At 39.7% G+C, this 16350-nt stretch overlaps 6 protein-coding genes across 6 annotated transcripts; all 6 read right to left on the bottom strand.

Moving 5' to 3' along the window:
- Positions 1 to 1188: 1188 nt before the first annotated feature.
- LSM04_000876 (B domain of TMEM189) lies at positions 1189 to 2043 on the bottom strand (the record flags this gene model as incomplete). The annotated part of the gene is made up of 1 exon (XM_067329893.1): positions 1189 to 2043. The coding sequence occupies one exon, from the start codon at positions 2041 to 2043 to the stop codon at positions 1189 to 1191; it is 855 nt and encodes a 284-aa protein (XP_067191099.1).
- Positions 2044 to 2801: 758 nt separating this feature from the next.
- On the bottom strand, positions 2802 to 4466 carry LSM04_001882 (Nuclear transport factor 2; the record flags this gene model as incomplete). The annotated part of the gene is made up of 1 exon (XM_067329892.1): positions 2802 to 4466. One exon carries the CDS (start codon positions 4464 to 4466, stop codon positions 2802 to 2804), a length of 1665 nt encoding a protein of 554 aa, XP_067191117.1.
- A 634-nt stretch (positions 4467 to 5100) lies between these two features.
- Positions 5101 to 7017, bottom strand: LSM04_008169 (FAD/NAD(P)-binding domain; the record flags this gene model as incomplete). The annotated part of the gene is made up of 1 exon (XM_067329891.1): positions 5101 to 7017. The coding sequence occupies one exon, from the start codon at positions 7015 to 7017 to the stop codon at positions 5101 to 5103; it is 1917 nt and encodes a 638-aa protein (XP_067191285.1).
- A 977-nt stretch (positions 7018 to 7994) lies between these two features.
- Positions 7995 to 11327, bottom strand: LSM04_005403 (Piwi domain; the record flags this gene model as incomplete). The annotated part of the gene is made up of 1 exon (XM_067329890.1): positions 7995 to 11327. One exon carries the CDS (start codon positions 11325 to 11327, stop codon positions 7995 to 7997), a length of 3333 nt encoding a protein of 1110 aa, XP_067191216.1.
- Positions 11328 to 11995: 668 nt separating this feature from the next.
- LSM04_005621 (Peptidase C19) lies at positions 11996 to 14245 on the bottom strand (the record flags this gene model as incomplete). Its single annotated transcript, XM_067329889.1, has 1 exon — positions 11996 to 14245. The coding sequence occupies one exon, from the start codon at positions 14243 to 14245 to the stop codon at positions 11996 to 11998; it is 2250 nt and encodes a 749-aa protein (XP_067191222.1).
- Positions 14246 to 14967: 722 nt separating this feature from the next.
- LSM04_002144 (uncharacterized protein) lies at positions 14968 to 15978 on the bottom strand (the record flags this gene model as incomplete). The annotated part of the gene is made up of 1 exon (XM_067329887.1): positions 14968 to 15978. One exon carries the CDS (start codon positions 15976 to 15978, stop codon positions 14968 to 14970), a length of 1011 nt encoding a protein of 336 aa, XP_067191124.1.
- Between the last annotated feature and the right edge of the window lie 372 nt (positions 15979 to 16350).

Raw genomic sequence — 16350 nt, 5'->3', positions numbered from 1 at the left:
GAATGAATAGTAAAAATAATAAAAATGATACACAGTTCGAACGATATGGGTAGTGGTACACGAGGAAAACAGAGGAGTAGTGAAATAATAGAATTCCACAGAAAAAAGAAAAAGAAGTAACGGTATACACACGCAGACATAGATACAATCATTAGCTCAAAAAATGCCGCCATGTTCCCTGCTTCAAAAAAAAAAAAAAACAAAGAAGGGAAAAGAAAAAGAAAAAAAAGAAAGAAAATGAACTGAAAAAATGTCAAAAGAAGAGTTTTTGGGAAAAAGGGAAGAAAAGTAATGAACGTTATATCACTTAAGTACGCGGTGAGGGAGAAGACACACTCCTCCCCAAAACGAAGGAAAAAAAAAGAAAAGAAGAAAAAAAGAGAGAATGTACTGTTGCGTATCTATTTCATTTTCCTTATTTATTTATTTATTTATTTATTTATTTAAATCATTTCTTACTTTTCTCACTTGTTCCTTTGTTTTTCTGAATCAATGAATAACAAAACGAAAAGAAAAGAAAAAGGAAAAAGAAAAAAAAAGAGCCTTTCCCAACAGTTCCTCAACACCTCGTTTCCTCTTCTCCACTTACCCTCCTCCCTTCATATCGTCTGGGCTGTGCGTTCGTCTACAGAATTGTTATATATAAGAGAAGAACAACGATGTCAAACATGTGTGGAAAGAAGTCCATCACGCATCAAAATAACGTAAAAACAAACAAACGAAGAAAACAAAAGAACAAAAGCAGCCACCATTTCTTTCCCCTTCACTACTTTACACACCAGCATGGATAATGATAGTAATCAACGCAAATAATAATGCTTATCCACGTGGAGAATTACCGACGGCAGGTGTTTATACAGAAGTAAGAAAATGGGTACGCAAAAGAAAGATAAATAGATATGCATTGCTTAGTGGTTGAGGGTCTATTATTATTGCTCTGTGTTCCAATGTTGAAGTGTTTTAATAAAGTAATCTTTACACTTTTTATGTCTTCGCTCAACTGCTTCATGTTTTCTTTTTTCTGTCATTGGTTATATTGCATATATATATATATATATATATATATATAGAGAGAGAGAGAGAGAGAGAGAGAGAGAGATATTGATTGATTCATAATGATAATAAAAACAAAAACGAAAACAGTTTCCCTTTTTGTATTATTCTCTTGCATTTCAATTCCTCTCATTTCTACTTACCAAGCAGCTGTTGATCATTTGCGCGAGGAAGAGCCCCTGTGAGTGCTGTTACAACCGTCTCTGCCTTTCTCCAGAACTCCACCTTATCGAGAAGCCCGTTAAGCCAACCCGTTGTAATACAATAACTGATATCGTGATTATCACGGTGGTGTTTGCGGTGTCCACGCGGTGTAAGAATAATATTGTATGCCATCAACACCCGTGCCAATGGATTTGGTTTCGCCTCATGCGACCATTTATGAATCTCATTAGTAAAAGCAATAAAAAGTGTTAACGTTAACAGAAACACATGACCGCCGACATTCTCATTACGCACGTTATACATATACGAGGAATTCCCCTCCCCAACATTCTGCTTCTGCGCAGAAGAAGAAGAAGATCCAACACTGTAGTACAAAAAGTAACGCTGTAAAAGTAAAACAGGAATTAATGGCAGTGTTGTATCCGCATTCGTCTCAATAAAGTCATGTTTCGTCATGGCGGACTGATCCACGTGGTGTTCGCGGAAGGAACGAATGAAGTTCCCAAACACCGGCGTGTCTGGCGTTCCCCACGTGTCGAGTCCCCAGTGGGCGATCCCGCTGATGAAGTCCGCGAGCGCCATGGCGAAGAAAATCATAATTGGCGTCCATGCCAGTTGGATCGTATTGGCCTCCCCGCCGTGAACAAAGTAGCGGGCCACCACGAGGAACTGCGTAAACCATAAATACGTGGCCAATGAGAGATAACAACATTCCAGGAAACGTTTCTTTTTGGTATAGCCAGAGGCAAGTTTCTTGGCGTTTTCTTTGCGAACGGTGGAGTCTCCATCTGGGGCGGGTAGTTCACCTCCTCGCATGTCTTTCATTTCCATTTTTTTTTTTACAAAACGTATTTTGCGTTTCTTTTTTACTTGGTTTTCTCTCTTTCGTCTTCTTTTTTTTTTCTTTTAACCCTTTCGACGTTAGGTGAAACTATGAATATGTTGGTGTTATATTCTTTTCTTTTTCTTCCTTCGCTCTAATTAAACCCCCGTTGAACCTATGGAGAGTGGTAATGTACGAATATTACTATTGCTAATCGCTAATGCACTTTCTTTCGTTTATTTTCTTTTCCTTTTACTGTAAGGAGTTAAAAATAACACCCTAACAAAAAGAAAAAAATGGAAAAAAGACTTACTAAACCGCCAAAACTTAATTCTCATACAAACCCTGTTGAGTTTTAGATTCTTCGCACAGGATTCTAACGTTCTTAGAATGAGGGAAAAGTAAATAATAATAATAATAATAAAAACACACACACACAGAATGAAAAAGTAAAAAAGAAAAAAGAAAGAACGACAAAGAGAAGGTAATGAGGAAGAAAACAGTCTTCTATATCCATTTTCTTTCTTTTTTCCTAACCTCTTTTTTTTTCTTTCCTCCCTCTTTTCTCTTTCTTCTTATTCCTCTCTTCAATCGTAGTTTCTTTTTTTCTTTTATTTCCTTTTTCGTCATCTTCCGTTCCCTTTTTCATTTTCGTTTTTTTTTCTTTTTTGCCGTTCCTTAATGTTTGCATATTCTTTCTTTCTTTCTATCTCTTTCTGTTTTTTTTCTTTCTTCGTTTCTTTTCTTTTCTTTTTCTTTTCTACGGGTAGAAGTTCATCACTTTCAGATTCACATCCATCACCGTCATGGTGTTACTTGTGAGCCGCTGCACCGCCGTGGTGGACTTCAACTCGAGCACACAATCGCTACTGGAGCGGCCAAACCAGTACGCGTCCAGCGGCTCCTCGCCGAGAATTGACTTCACCGTTTCTTTTATGTCCGACAACTTCACATCTGTTGGGACGCGCAGAACACGAACGTGATTTGTGCTGCCGGATCTCTTAGCGGCACTGCGGGAGTTGACGGCGTTCTTCTCATTAGTGGTCGTCTCCGCGGCAGGTGTTTCTCTCGCCGCCGTAGTAGTAGTTGTTGTTGTTCTTGTCGTATTGGATCTTGTTGTTGGTTTCCCTGTTGTTGTTGTTACTGCTGCTGTGGATGATGATGGTGCCCCAGATCCCTCTGCCGCTTCTTTCCTGTTCTTATTATTGTTATTGTTTTCATCCTTTCTACCAGCACGCGCCTCCTGAGCGGCCCAAGAGCGAGGAAGTGGTCGATTAACAGTATTATTATTATTATTATTATTATTATTATTATTATTATTATTGTTGTTGTTATTATTTCCCCCCTGTTTCGCAGCCGTCGTAGAATGATGAGCATTATTGGTATTTTGTCGTGGCTCACGCTGGCGAGTGGCACGTGCGGGCTTTGATGCCGCCACATGAGCAGCTGTTGCACTAGAACTGACTTTTCCATTCTCCTCCTGCGGCTTTGTGTTATTATTATTATTATTATTATTATTATTATTATTATTATTATTATTATTATTATTATTATTATTATTGTGACTGTTTTCCCCACGTTTACCATCATGCCTTGGTTCCCGTTCCCGACGTTCGCGGCGTCTTTCGCTATTCTGTTCACTCGGACGTTCCCCACGCACAGGACGGGTGTTGTTATTGCTATTGCTATCATGATTGGCCGCTCTGTAATGGGTATTCTCATCATGACCATTATTATTATTAATATTATTATATTTCCCATTATTACGACGCTCCCGACGATTCTCTTGTTGTTGTTGTTGTTGTTGTTGTTGTTGTTGGAGTTTACGCCGTTCTGCCTCTGCCTCTGCCTCTTCCTGCTGTTTCTGCTGTTGTTGCCGCAGTGCCTCCGCTTCTGCCTGTTGTTGCTCTAAAAACTCTGCCCGTCTTTTGCACCGTTCGTGTTCCTCCAACAGATGTTTCGCGACATCCGCTGGGGTCATCACAATGCCGTCCTCTGGTATCTGCTCGAGTTCTATCATCATCACACGGAAGTAGTCACTCACAATGTGATACGTGTTCGGCCGGTACTCCGTTGGGGCCAACACAAACACCTGAAAGAATGCCCGCCGCTGGCCGCAGAGGTGCAAGATGCCCTGACACGCCACCTGCACACCGCCGTTGAGCAGCGGGCTGTAGTCGGCGAAACTCACCACCACTTTACGCCGCCCAAGCTGCGCATCCATTTTGGCAATCTGCTGCAAAATCTCATGGCGGCCTTGGGCCAAAACGGGGGTTCCCTCGTTGTACTCGGCGTAAGTGAGAAGGGCATTCTCACCGTAGAGATCCGCAAGGGCAGCGACGGCTCCCTGTTCACGCACAAAGCCGCGGTAATACGTGACAAGGAAGCTGCACGCTACTCCAGCAACAGAATCACGGCTTAACATCTATATATATATATATATTTGTATGTAGTTGTGTGGAAGTAGGTGAGTATGTTATGTACACACTCTCTACACTCTTGCTTTCTTTTTTATTTTCGCTTTTTCCCCTCTTTTCTTCTTGATATTACTGTTGATATATCTGTATTCCTCTCCTTATTAATAATTTTTCTGCTCTTCAAAGTCGAATATATATATATATTTCCTTACCTTAACGCGTCGGGCTTATGTGATTAAGGAAGAATGAATGTCAACAGCAGTAATCACGAAAAGGAGAAAAATAAAAGCCTAAAAAGTTAAGTCTCCGAAGAGAGAAGTCGCTCCTAAAAAAAATAGTTTTATTTTTTCTTTTGGTATGGATAAAGTATTATGTATAGTGAAGGAGAATAAGGAGAATAAGAAGAACAAGAAGCAATACAAATAAATAAAGAAAAACGTGCATAGACATGGAAAAAAGCATGGAAGAGGACCTTTTAGTGTACAGACACAGAAAAGAAAAAAAAAAAACGGCAATAAATATTAAATTCGATAGCAAACAACTAGAGGCAGGAAAAAACAAAACAAAACACACGCACGAAGAAAGAAAAAAAAAGAAATTGGTCGATTGATTGATTGATTTAATGAGAAAAACACTCTGCAGCTACAACTGTGATGGATTTAAATTACCTGGAGGGTGTTGTGATGCCATAATAGGTGGCAACTCTTTTGCTAATTGTTTTGCAAATGGGGCTAAATCTGTTGTATCATCTAATAGCTCATTTAAATATAAAAGCGCATCAGGACGTTCATTCGTAATACCTCGAATAGCATTATTGGCTTTTTTACCAACAGCACCACCAAGGGCAACATCTAACATAGATCGTACATTGTCAATCTTCTCGAGACGTTTGCCGAGATCCACTCCACGCTCTGCTTCAACGTGTAGAATGCGTTCAAGACCTGCCACAGATACCAACTCTAGTCGCTTCTCCAGAAAGAAATCAATAAGACCATATTTACCGTAGAATTCACCCTTATTACTTCCATCACTATCATTCGTCTTATTACTGCTGTTGATTATCGTAGTAGTGGAAGAAGAAGTAGATTCATTACATTCGTTTGTGGGAAGAACTTTATTAGCGAGGTCATCCAGAATAGATGTGACTGTTTCCTGCGCATCCATTAAGGATTGCAGTATTACACCCTTTGGACCATTCTTTACCCAACCAGCACAGTACATACGGGACTGTCCCTTTACACGTCCATGTTGATGTGGGATTACACCACGAGATACATCAAACGGAACACCAGGAATACTATCGGAAGAATACCCTATAGATGTTAAAGCCACATTGCATGGAAGTATTATAGTTTTGGGATCTTTTTCACTTGATGTTTCTTTCGCCTGTTGCTCTACATCAGTGCGTTCAAATACTACAGCCCCAACGTGAAGAGGGCGTTGTGGGTGAGGCAGAAAACGTACCGGTCGCATATTATAACGTAAATGCACAAGACATGGACCACGCTCATGCCGTGATGGTTTTAACGGCGTATTGAGTGCATTCTCAGTATTATTATTATTATTATTATTATTATTATTATTATTATTATTATTATTATTATTATTATTATTTCCATTGTTTTCTGTATATCGTGCAATCAGCTCAAGTAGACGCTTACGTGCACGTGGGTTCTCTGCTGGTACTTGCAATGCCTTTGGAAGATCAAATGGATCCACTACAACCCGAACAGTCTCTGGTTGGAATCGCGTTAACTCACGAAACTCTGCAATCGTAAAAGCACTATACGCATGTCCTCTACGCGCCACTACATTAATACGTCTAATACGATTTGCCATCAGTTCCCGCACGGCGACACAATTCATATCGGTTGGGGCAAAATATTTATACGATGCTGCCAGTACTCGTACACAGTCTAATGCCACATTGCCATTTCCCACCACCACCGCCTCTTGTACAGTGGGCAACTCAAATGGACAGAAACGTGGAGAGCCGTAGGGAAATGGATATGTGTTATAATAACGCACAAAGTCAGCGGCGGAAATAACACCGGCAAGATCCTCACCGGGTATATGTAATTTACGACTATTATCGGCGCCAGTCGCTAAGACTACTGCGGTGTAATTTTGTAGTAACAACTCTAATGAGAGTTCTTTCCCAATCGTCACATTACCAATCCACGTCACTCGACCACTTTTAAACATTTTAAGAAACTGCTGTTCAATATTTTTCACCTCCGGGTGATCGGGGGCCACACCGTAGCGGCAGAGACCAAACGGCACCGGCAGTCTTTCAAACATATCAACGTGAATATCATCACGTTTCTTTGTGAGATGATGTGCCACATAACACCCACTTGGGCCACTACCAACCACAGCTATTTGTACACGTCGTTGTGATGATGATGATGATGTATTTGTATTTGATTTACTAGTATTTGTGGTATTTGTATTATCTTTTGTATTTCCCTCTCGTGTGATGGGTGTGGGATGGAGGGCGAGCAACAGTGGCTGTGTGGTCGCACGGAGCAGCAACCTTCTCGTTATGGCAGTCAACATTTGCTGTCTTTACGACCCTTTACAACACGAAAAGAAAAGAGTGAATAAATCAATAGAAATAAAAGTCATTATATTTGATAAATAATGTAGCGGGGAAAGTGTAAGAGTTTTGTTTTAAATTTTCTTTTCTTTTTTCCCTTCTAATGACAGTACCGCAACAGTTAGTGGTAGTCATGGTGATAGACTTTGACAGTGTGAAGGGGCACGGAGAAAAAGAGGAACGGAAAATAATAACTATCAATACTGATAACCAAATAAATAACTAAATACAGGTTAATTACTTTCTCTGCGGTTAACCCATACGTTCCATCTCTCCCGTTTGCCCTATTCCGAGTCAATAAAATAAAAACAAAAATAAAGAAAACCAAGCCCTATACCAAAGAAAGTCAGTAAAGAAAATACGAGAAATAACAAAAAGAAAATAATGAAACGACTCATATTCCTTCCCCCTTCCCGAGATAGAAAAGTACACATAGATACAAACCTAGAAAAAGGAGGAAAAAGAAAAATAGGGAGAATCCCATATATATATATATATATATATATATATATATATATATATATATATATATATAGGTTATTCTTGTTCTTTTTTCTAGTTTTACTCTTTTTCCTTCCCCCCTCACGTCATCATCTACATTCACTTTTACTTCCCATTCTTTTTCGTTTTTTTTTTGTGATGCAGAAAATCCCTAACACTTACATATATATATATATATATATCTGTATTTACACTTAGGTATAAAATAGGAAAAGAAAAAAAACATGTGTAAACTCATGTGATAGTCCCAGAAAAGAAATCAAATCAATAATACAACCATTAGAAAGAAGAGTAATTATAATAAAAGAAATAACAAATAATAATAAAAAGGGATGTGACGTGGGATTAAAACAACAATACCAAGAAAAAAAAAGAATAAAAAAACCCAATAAAAAAAAAACAAAAAACCAAAAAACAAAACAAAACAATCTGATCGTTAAAAAAACCACAACCTTTCATTTAATGGAGCAGGAATCATATCACACTGTAGTGGTGGTGCTGCATCCAAGAGTCGCTCTGCCACACTCGACAGACGATGAGCACACCGTGTAGCCATTGGTAGTTTAGTGGATTGTGGAGATAACACATGTGAGAGTACATACGAGAGTTGCTGCACATCCGAGACATCCAGCGTAGGACTTACACTGTGCACTGTATACTGTACAGTCCGGGCCGTAGACATATTACAATCATGATTCTGTAAAAAGAAGGACGACAATACACCACTTTCATTATCAGCAACGGCGATTGGAGTAAGTCCCTGCACAACGGCACCCTTCACAACATTTCCCACACCACCAGATTCTTGAATTTGATGTACAAAACGTACATTTGTGCGTTTGTGTAAACACATAAATGTAAAACCGCAGCCGGGTGGTATATGGGCTTGCATGCGTAGCATTTCACTATACACATCCCCATCCTGAAATACCACAACCTCATCCACGCCATCATAGAGCTCAGATGCCCGCTGTATTAACATTCGGAAATGCGCCTCTACTTGATCCACTTCTTGTCCACGTGATTCATGTTTCCAGAAAACGGGTAAAAGATGATTACGTTCAGAACTGCATAATATACCAACCACACTGCCTGTACTGAAGGTTGTCGTATGACAGGCATCAATACCGATAATGAGTACACGGCGTTGGGCCACTGCTGGTACTTCTCGAGCGATATTTACACCACGAAGAGGATCTGTTTCAAACATCATACGCAATCGTGCCCGTGCATTCTCACATAACAGGTTTTGTAGTTTTGCTGAAGCTGCAGGAGGCATAAATACAGAAAGAATACCACGTGTAAGACATTCTGCAAGAACCCACCGTGATGGACGCGTTTCACGTTCCCCTGAAATAATGATAACAGCTGTATTGGGATCTTTCAATACCCCATCTGTGGCAGTGGTGAGTTGTTGAATGATAAACCGCACAGCCTCCTTTTCATCAGGTACTGTAATGGTTGTACTAGTACGAAAGTACCGTGCCATGGCATGTGCTGTCTGTGTTGTACGTGTCATCTCTGCCTCATCCAAGTGTGTTGGGGCAATCGCCACAACTGCAAAAGTTGTTGGAAATGACACCGGTAGTGGATGACGCAATGATGCGGGATTAGATTTCTTATACTTTTCACCTGATTGCATACCTTGACGTTCACTCGGCCAAAACGTCGGTCCTGTTGTTTTCTGCGGTGCTGGTAGAAGTGAGAGGGATTTACTCATAAGAGGATCAACCGCAAGTGTGATGCCCCACCGCCGCAGTCCACTCTCTAATGCACTGCGGAATAACTGCAGAATATCTAATCGCCGTGTGGGGAGAAACGAACAGGCGGAAACCGCAATATCTTGCCAAGACTTCATACGTGGATCATAACAACAGTGTAAAGCCTGTAATGGCACAACGGTGTAGTCGGCAAGTACTGCGTAGGGCTGACCGAGATCTAAATCACGTACATATCGCTGCAGTGCGGGATCAAGGTTTGTTTCGATTGGTGTAATGTTAAAACGCACGAAACGAATAATGGAGTGTCGCAGAGTTGCGGCAATAACGACAGGCGTGCCTTGAACCGAACGTGCAATTCGCTCTTCCGTGGCACTGTCATATGGACCACTCCCAAAGTGTTGTTTTACTTCCTCCCATAGTGAGTCTTCCACGGCAACCGTACACTTTGTATCAATCTTTAGTACCAATTCACCAGGAAAAGAAGAAGAAGAAGTACCACTTTCCTGTGGGTTATTTGGTACTGTTTTTAATGCAACTTCTTCTTTTTCTTCTTTTCCTTTCTTTTTTCCTTTTCCTTCTTCTTGTCCTGCTTTATTTCCTTCTGTTTCCTTTGCGGTATTAGAACCTTTACCATTTTTACGTCGTCGTTTTTTCACCGGCTCCTCATCACATACAGCATTCGCTTCTTTCTTTTCTTTTTCTTTTTCCTTTTCCTCTTCTTCCTTGTTGATAGCTTTAAATGTGGTCTCTCCCACCTTTAACTCCACCAATCGCATCCCACCACGACTCTCAAAAACACGTACATGATAGTCTGTTACTTCATACACAACACCCACATTAAGTGTGGAGGACTTATTTATATTCCACAAAGACGCCATCGTTTCCCCAGAGGCATCCTCAATTTTGTAACTCTGAACAGGTGTATCTTTATACTCAAATTCACGTATAAACGCCTTCACTAAAAAACGCAGTGGTGTACTGGGGTGATGCCCTGCAGTTAATGTTTGCAATACAGCAGTCGATGGTACTGGGGAATGCGAAATAAGAGGCAGAGATACTGAATTCTCAATTGCCCCACTTACATCAACAAATACAGCTCGCAATATAGTTCCCTTAAAGATACGGAGTCCAGATACACTGATACAATCATGTGTACATACAATCTTTCCATGTGCCTCACGTCCGACGTAAAATCGTTTTCCTTCTTGAGTTTTTTCTCGTAACGACCAAGAAAGAATTTTATTCGTTACTTCCTGCACATCCATAGGAGACATCTTAGATATTGCGACTTTACCCACAAAACGTAGTTTACATCCTTCCCATCCCATATCAAGATACTCTGCCGGAAGTTCCAACGCCTTTGTAGGGAGAGCAGCTGTACAGTATACTTTGTTTCGTACATTCACAACCGGAGGAGCTTCGGGGACACAACGTTGTAAAAAGCGCTGAATTACAACCCACGCCCGTCTCTCATCCACCCGTCTTACAATAGAATTAACATTTACTGTTTTGTTTGTTGTTTCTGTTTCTGTTTCCATACCATTCTTCTTTCGACGGCTCTTGGATTTATTACTATTACTATTATTATTATTATTATTATTATTATTCTTTTTTCTCATACTCTCTGTATTCATCGACATTGCCTGAAAAAGACGGCGAGTGGCCACAATCTCGTACGAGAAGAGTTCTGGTGCGGGGGTTAATTGTAAAGGAAATAGATTAGATGTAACTCCATCCTCCCGTACACGTTGTCTTACAATAAACCGCGTCTTTTTATCAAGAAATCGATCATTTGCATATGTTCGTTTGAGGGCATGTAGTGTTACTTCTTTAGCTTCAACTGTCCAGAATTTTTTCGTTCCCTTGACATTTGTAGTGTCTCCTTGGAGTTTCATTTGTTTTTGGGTATAAACATTCGCACTACTGTAATTTCCCTGTTGATGATGCTTTGGCTTTACTTTATTTTGTTGTTCGTGTTCTTTATATCTATCAACTGCAGATGCCGCCTGAAGAGTGACGGGAACTCGCCATAAAACTGCCCTTCGCATCTTTACTTTATACATAAAGTATTCAATGTAATTAGACAAAAGAAAAAGAAACAAAAAGGGAAGAAAGTTCCAATGGAAGAGTGGAAGAGTAAACACTCATTTAGGCATACTTTCCGAAACAGAGATGATATATATATAATAATAATAATATAACAGAGAGAGAGAAAGGGAGGAATCTAGTAATAGATAGATAACAATTCAAAATAAGAGAATACAGTGAGCATATCACGATGGAAGTGCCGTTAACACAACGTTTTTAGGTTGATGTGTGTATTAACAAAAAAGAAATAAATAAATAACTCCTTTACTCCAATTCAATAACTGACTCGCATAAATTATGTACAGGAAACATATAGGTTTACGTCTCCCCTTCTTCAAAAGGAAAAACAAAACAAAACAAAAAGGAAAAAAGAAAACAAAGTGATTATATAAAAAAGCAAGAACTTTTCTTTTCTGTTTTAGCACTCACCCGACTCGTTTTTTTCTCTTCTCTTATCATAATGGCACTTCTCTAAATAATCCCTTTACACGATTTCTCCAACTGTTATCATTCTCTCTATTTATCTCTCTCGTGCTATTTCTGCACAAAATACATACAACCAGGTATAATATCTGAGATCAAAAGTGAAGAAAAAAAAAATAAACAAGAAAAAAAAGAAAAGAACGGCTCACGCAACACGTTCGTACAGTAATATATAGGATGTGGATGTACTTAAACCACTAACTGGAATAGGCACACCCCAATACTGCCGCACCTCATTCTCTGAGAGTTGAGACACCGTCATATCATCAAAGCGCCGCCACTGCGCTCCATGCCGCACACAAGTGAAGTAATGCCCGAGATTTGGCCCCTCGCCGGTGTGGGTGACGAAGCCACTGAGCGCAAACCGTCCTTTTCGGTGAACCATTCCATTTAACTTTTGTAAGAGACGTGCAGAAGGCTGCGGTGTGCTGGTCTCTGTATTATTATTATTATTATTATTATTATTATTATTATTATTATTATTATTATTATTATTATCATTATTATTATCATTATTATTATCCCTCTTTCGCTTATTTTGGGTGTTTGTGATGGGGTTTTCATTAATATCATTATGCGTAGTATTATTATCCTTCACTGCGGCCTCATCAATATTATTATTATGGTGATTACTAGTACTAGTAGCATTTATATCATCATCATTCGTATTATTACTATGCATCTCATCTTCTCTATTATCCTCCCCTTCTTTATCATCATCATCATTGTATGGTTCATACTCCATCAAGTCAATTTCACGTGGAAGAGCGACATGCACACTCTTCTTTCTCATTATACCCGCTTTTTCATCATATTGAAACCGTTTTAAATGCACCAATAACGCATACTCTGGGAGACGGTGTACACGAATCATTTTCTGCGCCACCACACGTTTCTTACAGTGATTACAGTACAATTTATTATCGCCGTGAAACAATTCCGCTTCTCCAAACTTCGCCACACACCGCTGCAGTGATGATCCCTGTTCAATATCAAGACTGAGATCTAAAAACGGTTCCCGCTGCATCGTAACCCGCTCACACTCCAAACACGCCATTAATGAGGCGAATTGACCACAAAATATCACCTGCAGTGGTGAGGCGGGTGAAACAACTGTTTTACTTGTATTTGTATTTGTTGTTGTTGTTGTTGTTGTTGTTAGTGTTTTGGCGGAATTACGCCGTTCCTGCGAAGTATTAAGAGAATAGGAACTTGTAAGACGATTGACATTCGCCTCTGTTCCTCGCAACGCAAGTGGAAGTTCCACATTTCCCTTTTGAAAACCCGTGGCATCAAATGAGGTTGGGGTTAAACCACTATTGTCCTTCCATCCCCGTCGCCACTTCTCTGACCATTTAAGGTTTTTATTACTATTATTATTCTTTAGATCGAAAAAAAGGTTAAGATTTTTCTCATCTTCCATCATGTGTGTTTCTACATCAATCATGCTACCGAGTACGAACATTGCAAACTCATGGGCGTCATGTTGAAAATCATTATTAAATGTTGCATTGAGACTTTTTACACAAGAGAGGAGCGGTTTTGGTGAAATAACATCCTTTCGCATCTTCTTACTATTACTTGCCTTGTGCATCTTGGCAAATATATCAATTAAAGTTCTTAATACAGAATTTTCCTCTAGACCGGCAAGTACTTTTCCCCGCGATAATATTTCATGTAACTCAAGAAGTCGTAATCGCAGTGGGGTACAATGGTAGAGAAGTTGCACAACCGCATTACAATAACATGTGTTACCATAGTTCTCCAACCCAGCAGGATATCCATTGATTTCTAAAAATCGTGTATGAATAGGTAATGGACTAGACCTGGATATATTTGACTCTGGTGAACTCTGAAAAAATATTCCATCTTTTGAAGAGAACGAATGCAGACGGTACGATAACAAGGCAGGTGTAGATGGTGTGTTTGGTACTAGTTGAGATGTGTACATTGGTATAGGTGATGATGGTCGTGGTTTTATAGATGGTGAGAGCGGTGATCGTGGTGCGGTAATACTATTCGTCGCACCAGAGACTACAGTTATACTTCTAGACGCATTATTAATGTTATTACTATTGTTATCATCATGACTACTGCCATAGGACCACAATGGATCCTCTTCATGTTGGTTTTTTCGTCGTGATACCGCAAAGGGTTCACTTCTCTCATTTTTACTATTACTATTAATGAGATGTGTAATATGATCACTATTTCCCCTTACTTTCTCTGTTTTTTCCGATAGTTCTTGTGATCCACGAGAGTCAAGCGATGAAGTGAAAATTAAACTTTGCGCCTGAGTGCATGTCTTTTCAGAATTAACTCGTGTTTTTTGTCTAGTTGAGTTCTGCGCTTTCAAATTTTGATGTACAGTGCTCTTCGAATTTGATGCACCCATTAATGCCACAGTAGATATATTACCGCCGCTTTTTTCTTGTTTTTTTTCTTTTGTGTTGTGTTTGACTCTTTTAGAGTCTCTTTCTTTCTTCCTTCACTCGCTTTTATGCCAATCCTTTCTTTTTTTTCTGGTCTTATGGCATTCTAATTTTTCAGATAAGGAAGAGTAGAAATACATACATAGATAAATAAAAAAACAAAATAATACCCCACCAAACCGCAATAAATAAATAAATAAGTGATGAATCCAAATAATAGTAAGAACGACAAGAACAAGAAGAATAATAAACTGCTATACACCATCCACAATGATGGGAAGCACACTTAAACAAGGAGATAAAACAAAACATACTTAGATGACTGTGTTTGTGGTGGTTTGTGAAATACAACGCACCAAACGGAGAGTCAACTGTGTTTATGTGCGTCTATGTATTTATGTATTTCTAGATATATATATATATATATATATATGTGCCACAGTCATTCTAATCTGTTCATATCCTGGACACACACACACACACACAAATAGATAGAAAGAGTTCCCGGCATAAAAGGGGAATAATGAGTCCGAATAATAATAATAATAATAATAATAATAATAATAATAATAATAATAATAATAATAACTGCAAAAAAAAGAGATAAATGTACCCCTTTTCTTCTTCTTGTTACCCCTTAGATATCAGAAACAGAAAAAAGTAACTCTGTCCAGAGGAATTCAATCTAAGCTGTCATAACATTCTTCAAGAGTTCTCGAAATGTAAGATCCTCTGCATCAACTGGTAATACTGTACTTTCTGTTACCCTTTTAAACTCCGCACACACTTCACCTTCTTCATTCTTTGAGAGTTGGACAATGCCATACTCTAATGCCTCATGTATATCGCGTGGATTCACATTAATCTCTGAAAGAGCTTTACTAATGGGTTTCACCTGCTGTCCAAAGAATCCGTTTGTAAAATATTTCTCTCGTTTAAGTATTTCACCGTATATAATTACCTGCATCGCATAACGATAGAATTTACTGTTAGGGAGATGCAAAAGACATCCAGTACAGGGAGTCTCAAAGGAACCAAAGCGAAAAGCGCTCACAACACTTCCACTCGTCTTCCAGTCACCAATTAAAAGTTTATGTGTTCGTTTATTACGAGCAATAAAGTCAACTGTACCAGCTATTCCCCACGATGGGCTTGCAATCACCTGTTCAACCGCAATAATATCATAATTCTTCGTGATTGTGTCTACCACACGATCTGCCACCACCATATAGGCGGCCTCTTCCCCATGCAGCATGGCTTTTTCAATAGACTCTTCTGTTCCTACTGCCTTTTTCCCCTCCGCATCATCCGTCTCCTCCGCCTTACTCCCCTTTTTCTTTTTCTTCTCACTTTCCCTCTTCCGTCCCCCCTCCCTCTCCATCCTCTGCTGCTGTCGCTTCACGAGCAGTGTCCAGGTGGGCGGTGGGAGTCCCTGCAGGGTGTTCTCAATGTACTCGTGGATGTTCTTCCCCAGCAGCGCCTGCCGGCCCCACGCGGCCCGCACCTCCGCCGGCGGAATTCCGGACTTGCGGGCCACCGCCGCCACCACCCGCGGCTCGTCGAACGGGAAGTGGCGGTCCAGCAGGCGGGAAACGGGCCGCAGGGCAGTCGGCGGCCGGCCGGCGGTGTATTGGTGCCAGCGGCAGTCAAAGCGCACGGGCACACCGCTGGGGTGCGGCACCGTACGAATAGACATAATAATAATAATAATAATAATAATAATAATAATAATAATAATGAGAGAGTGCGTATATGTGAGGTGTGTTTTGGGGTTTTTTTTTCTTTCTTTATTTCTATGTTGGTGTGTGATGGGAGTGGGGAGTCGTTCTATATATGGGTATATATATATATATATATATATATATATATATATATATATATATATATATATATGACCCTGGTAAGGATACCGCTACTCCTGGAGTTGTTTACGAGAAGAAAATCAATGTCTACTCGGCTATAATGAGAGAGGGAGAGAAAGAGAACGCAAAGAAGAAAAGCGAAAAAAGAAAAAAGATTCATATAACAAATATATATATCACATCTTTTTTGTTTGGAAATTTTAACT

The sequence above is a fragment of the Trypanosoma melophagium genome (genome assembly GCF_022059095.1).
Source record: "Trypanosoma melophagium isolate St. Kilda chromosome Unknown ctg24segment1, whole genome shotgun sequence".
Taxonomy (NCBI): domain Eukaryota; phylum Euglenozoa; class Kinetoplastea; order Trypanosomatida; family Trypanosomatidae; genus Trypanosoma; species Trypanosoma melophagium.
The sequence above is the reverse complement of the archived record's forward strand: the minus strand, read 5'-3'. Positions and strand labels throughout refer to the sequence as shown.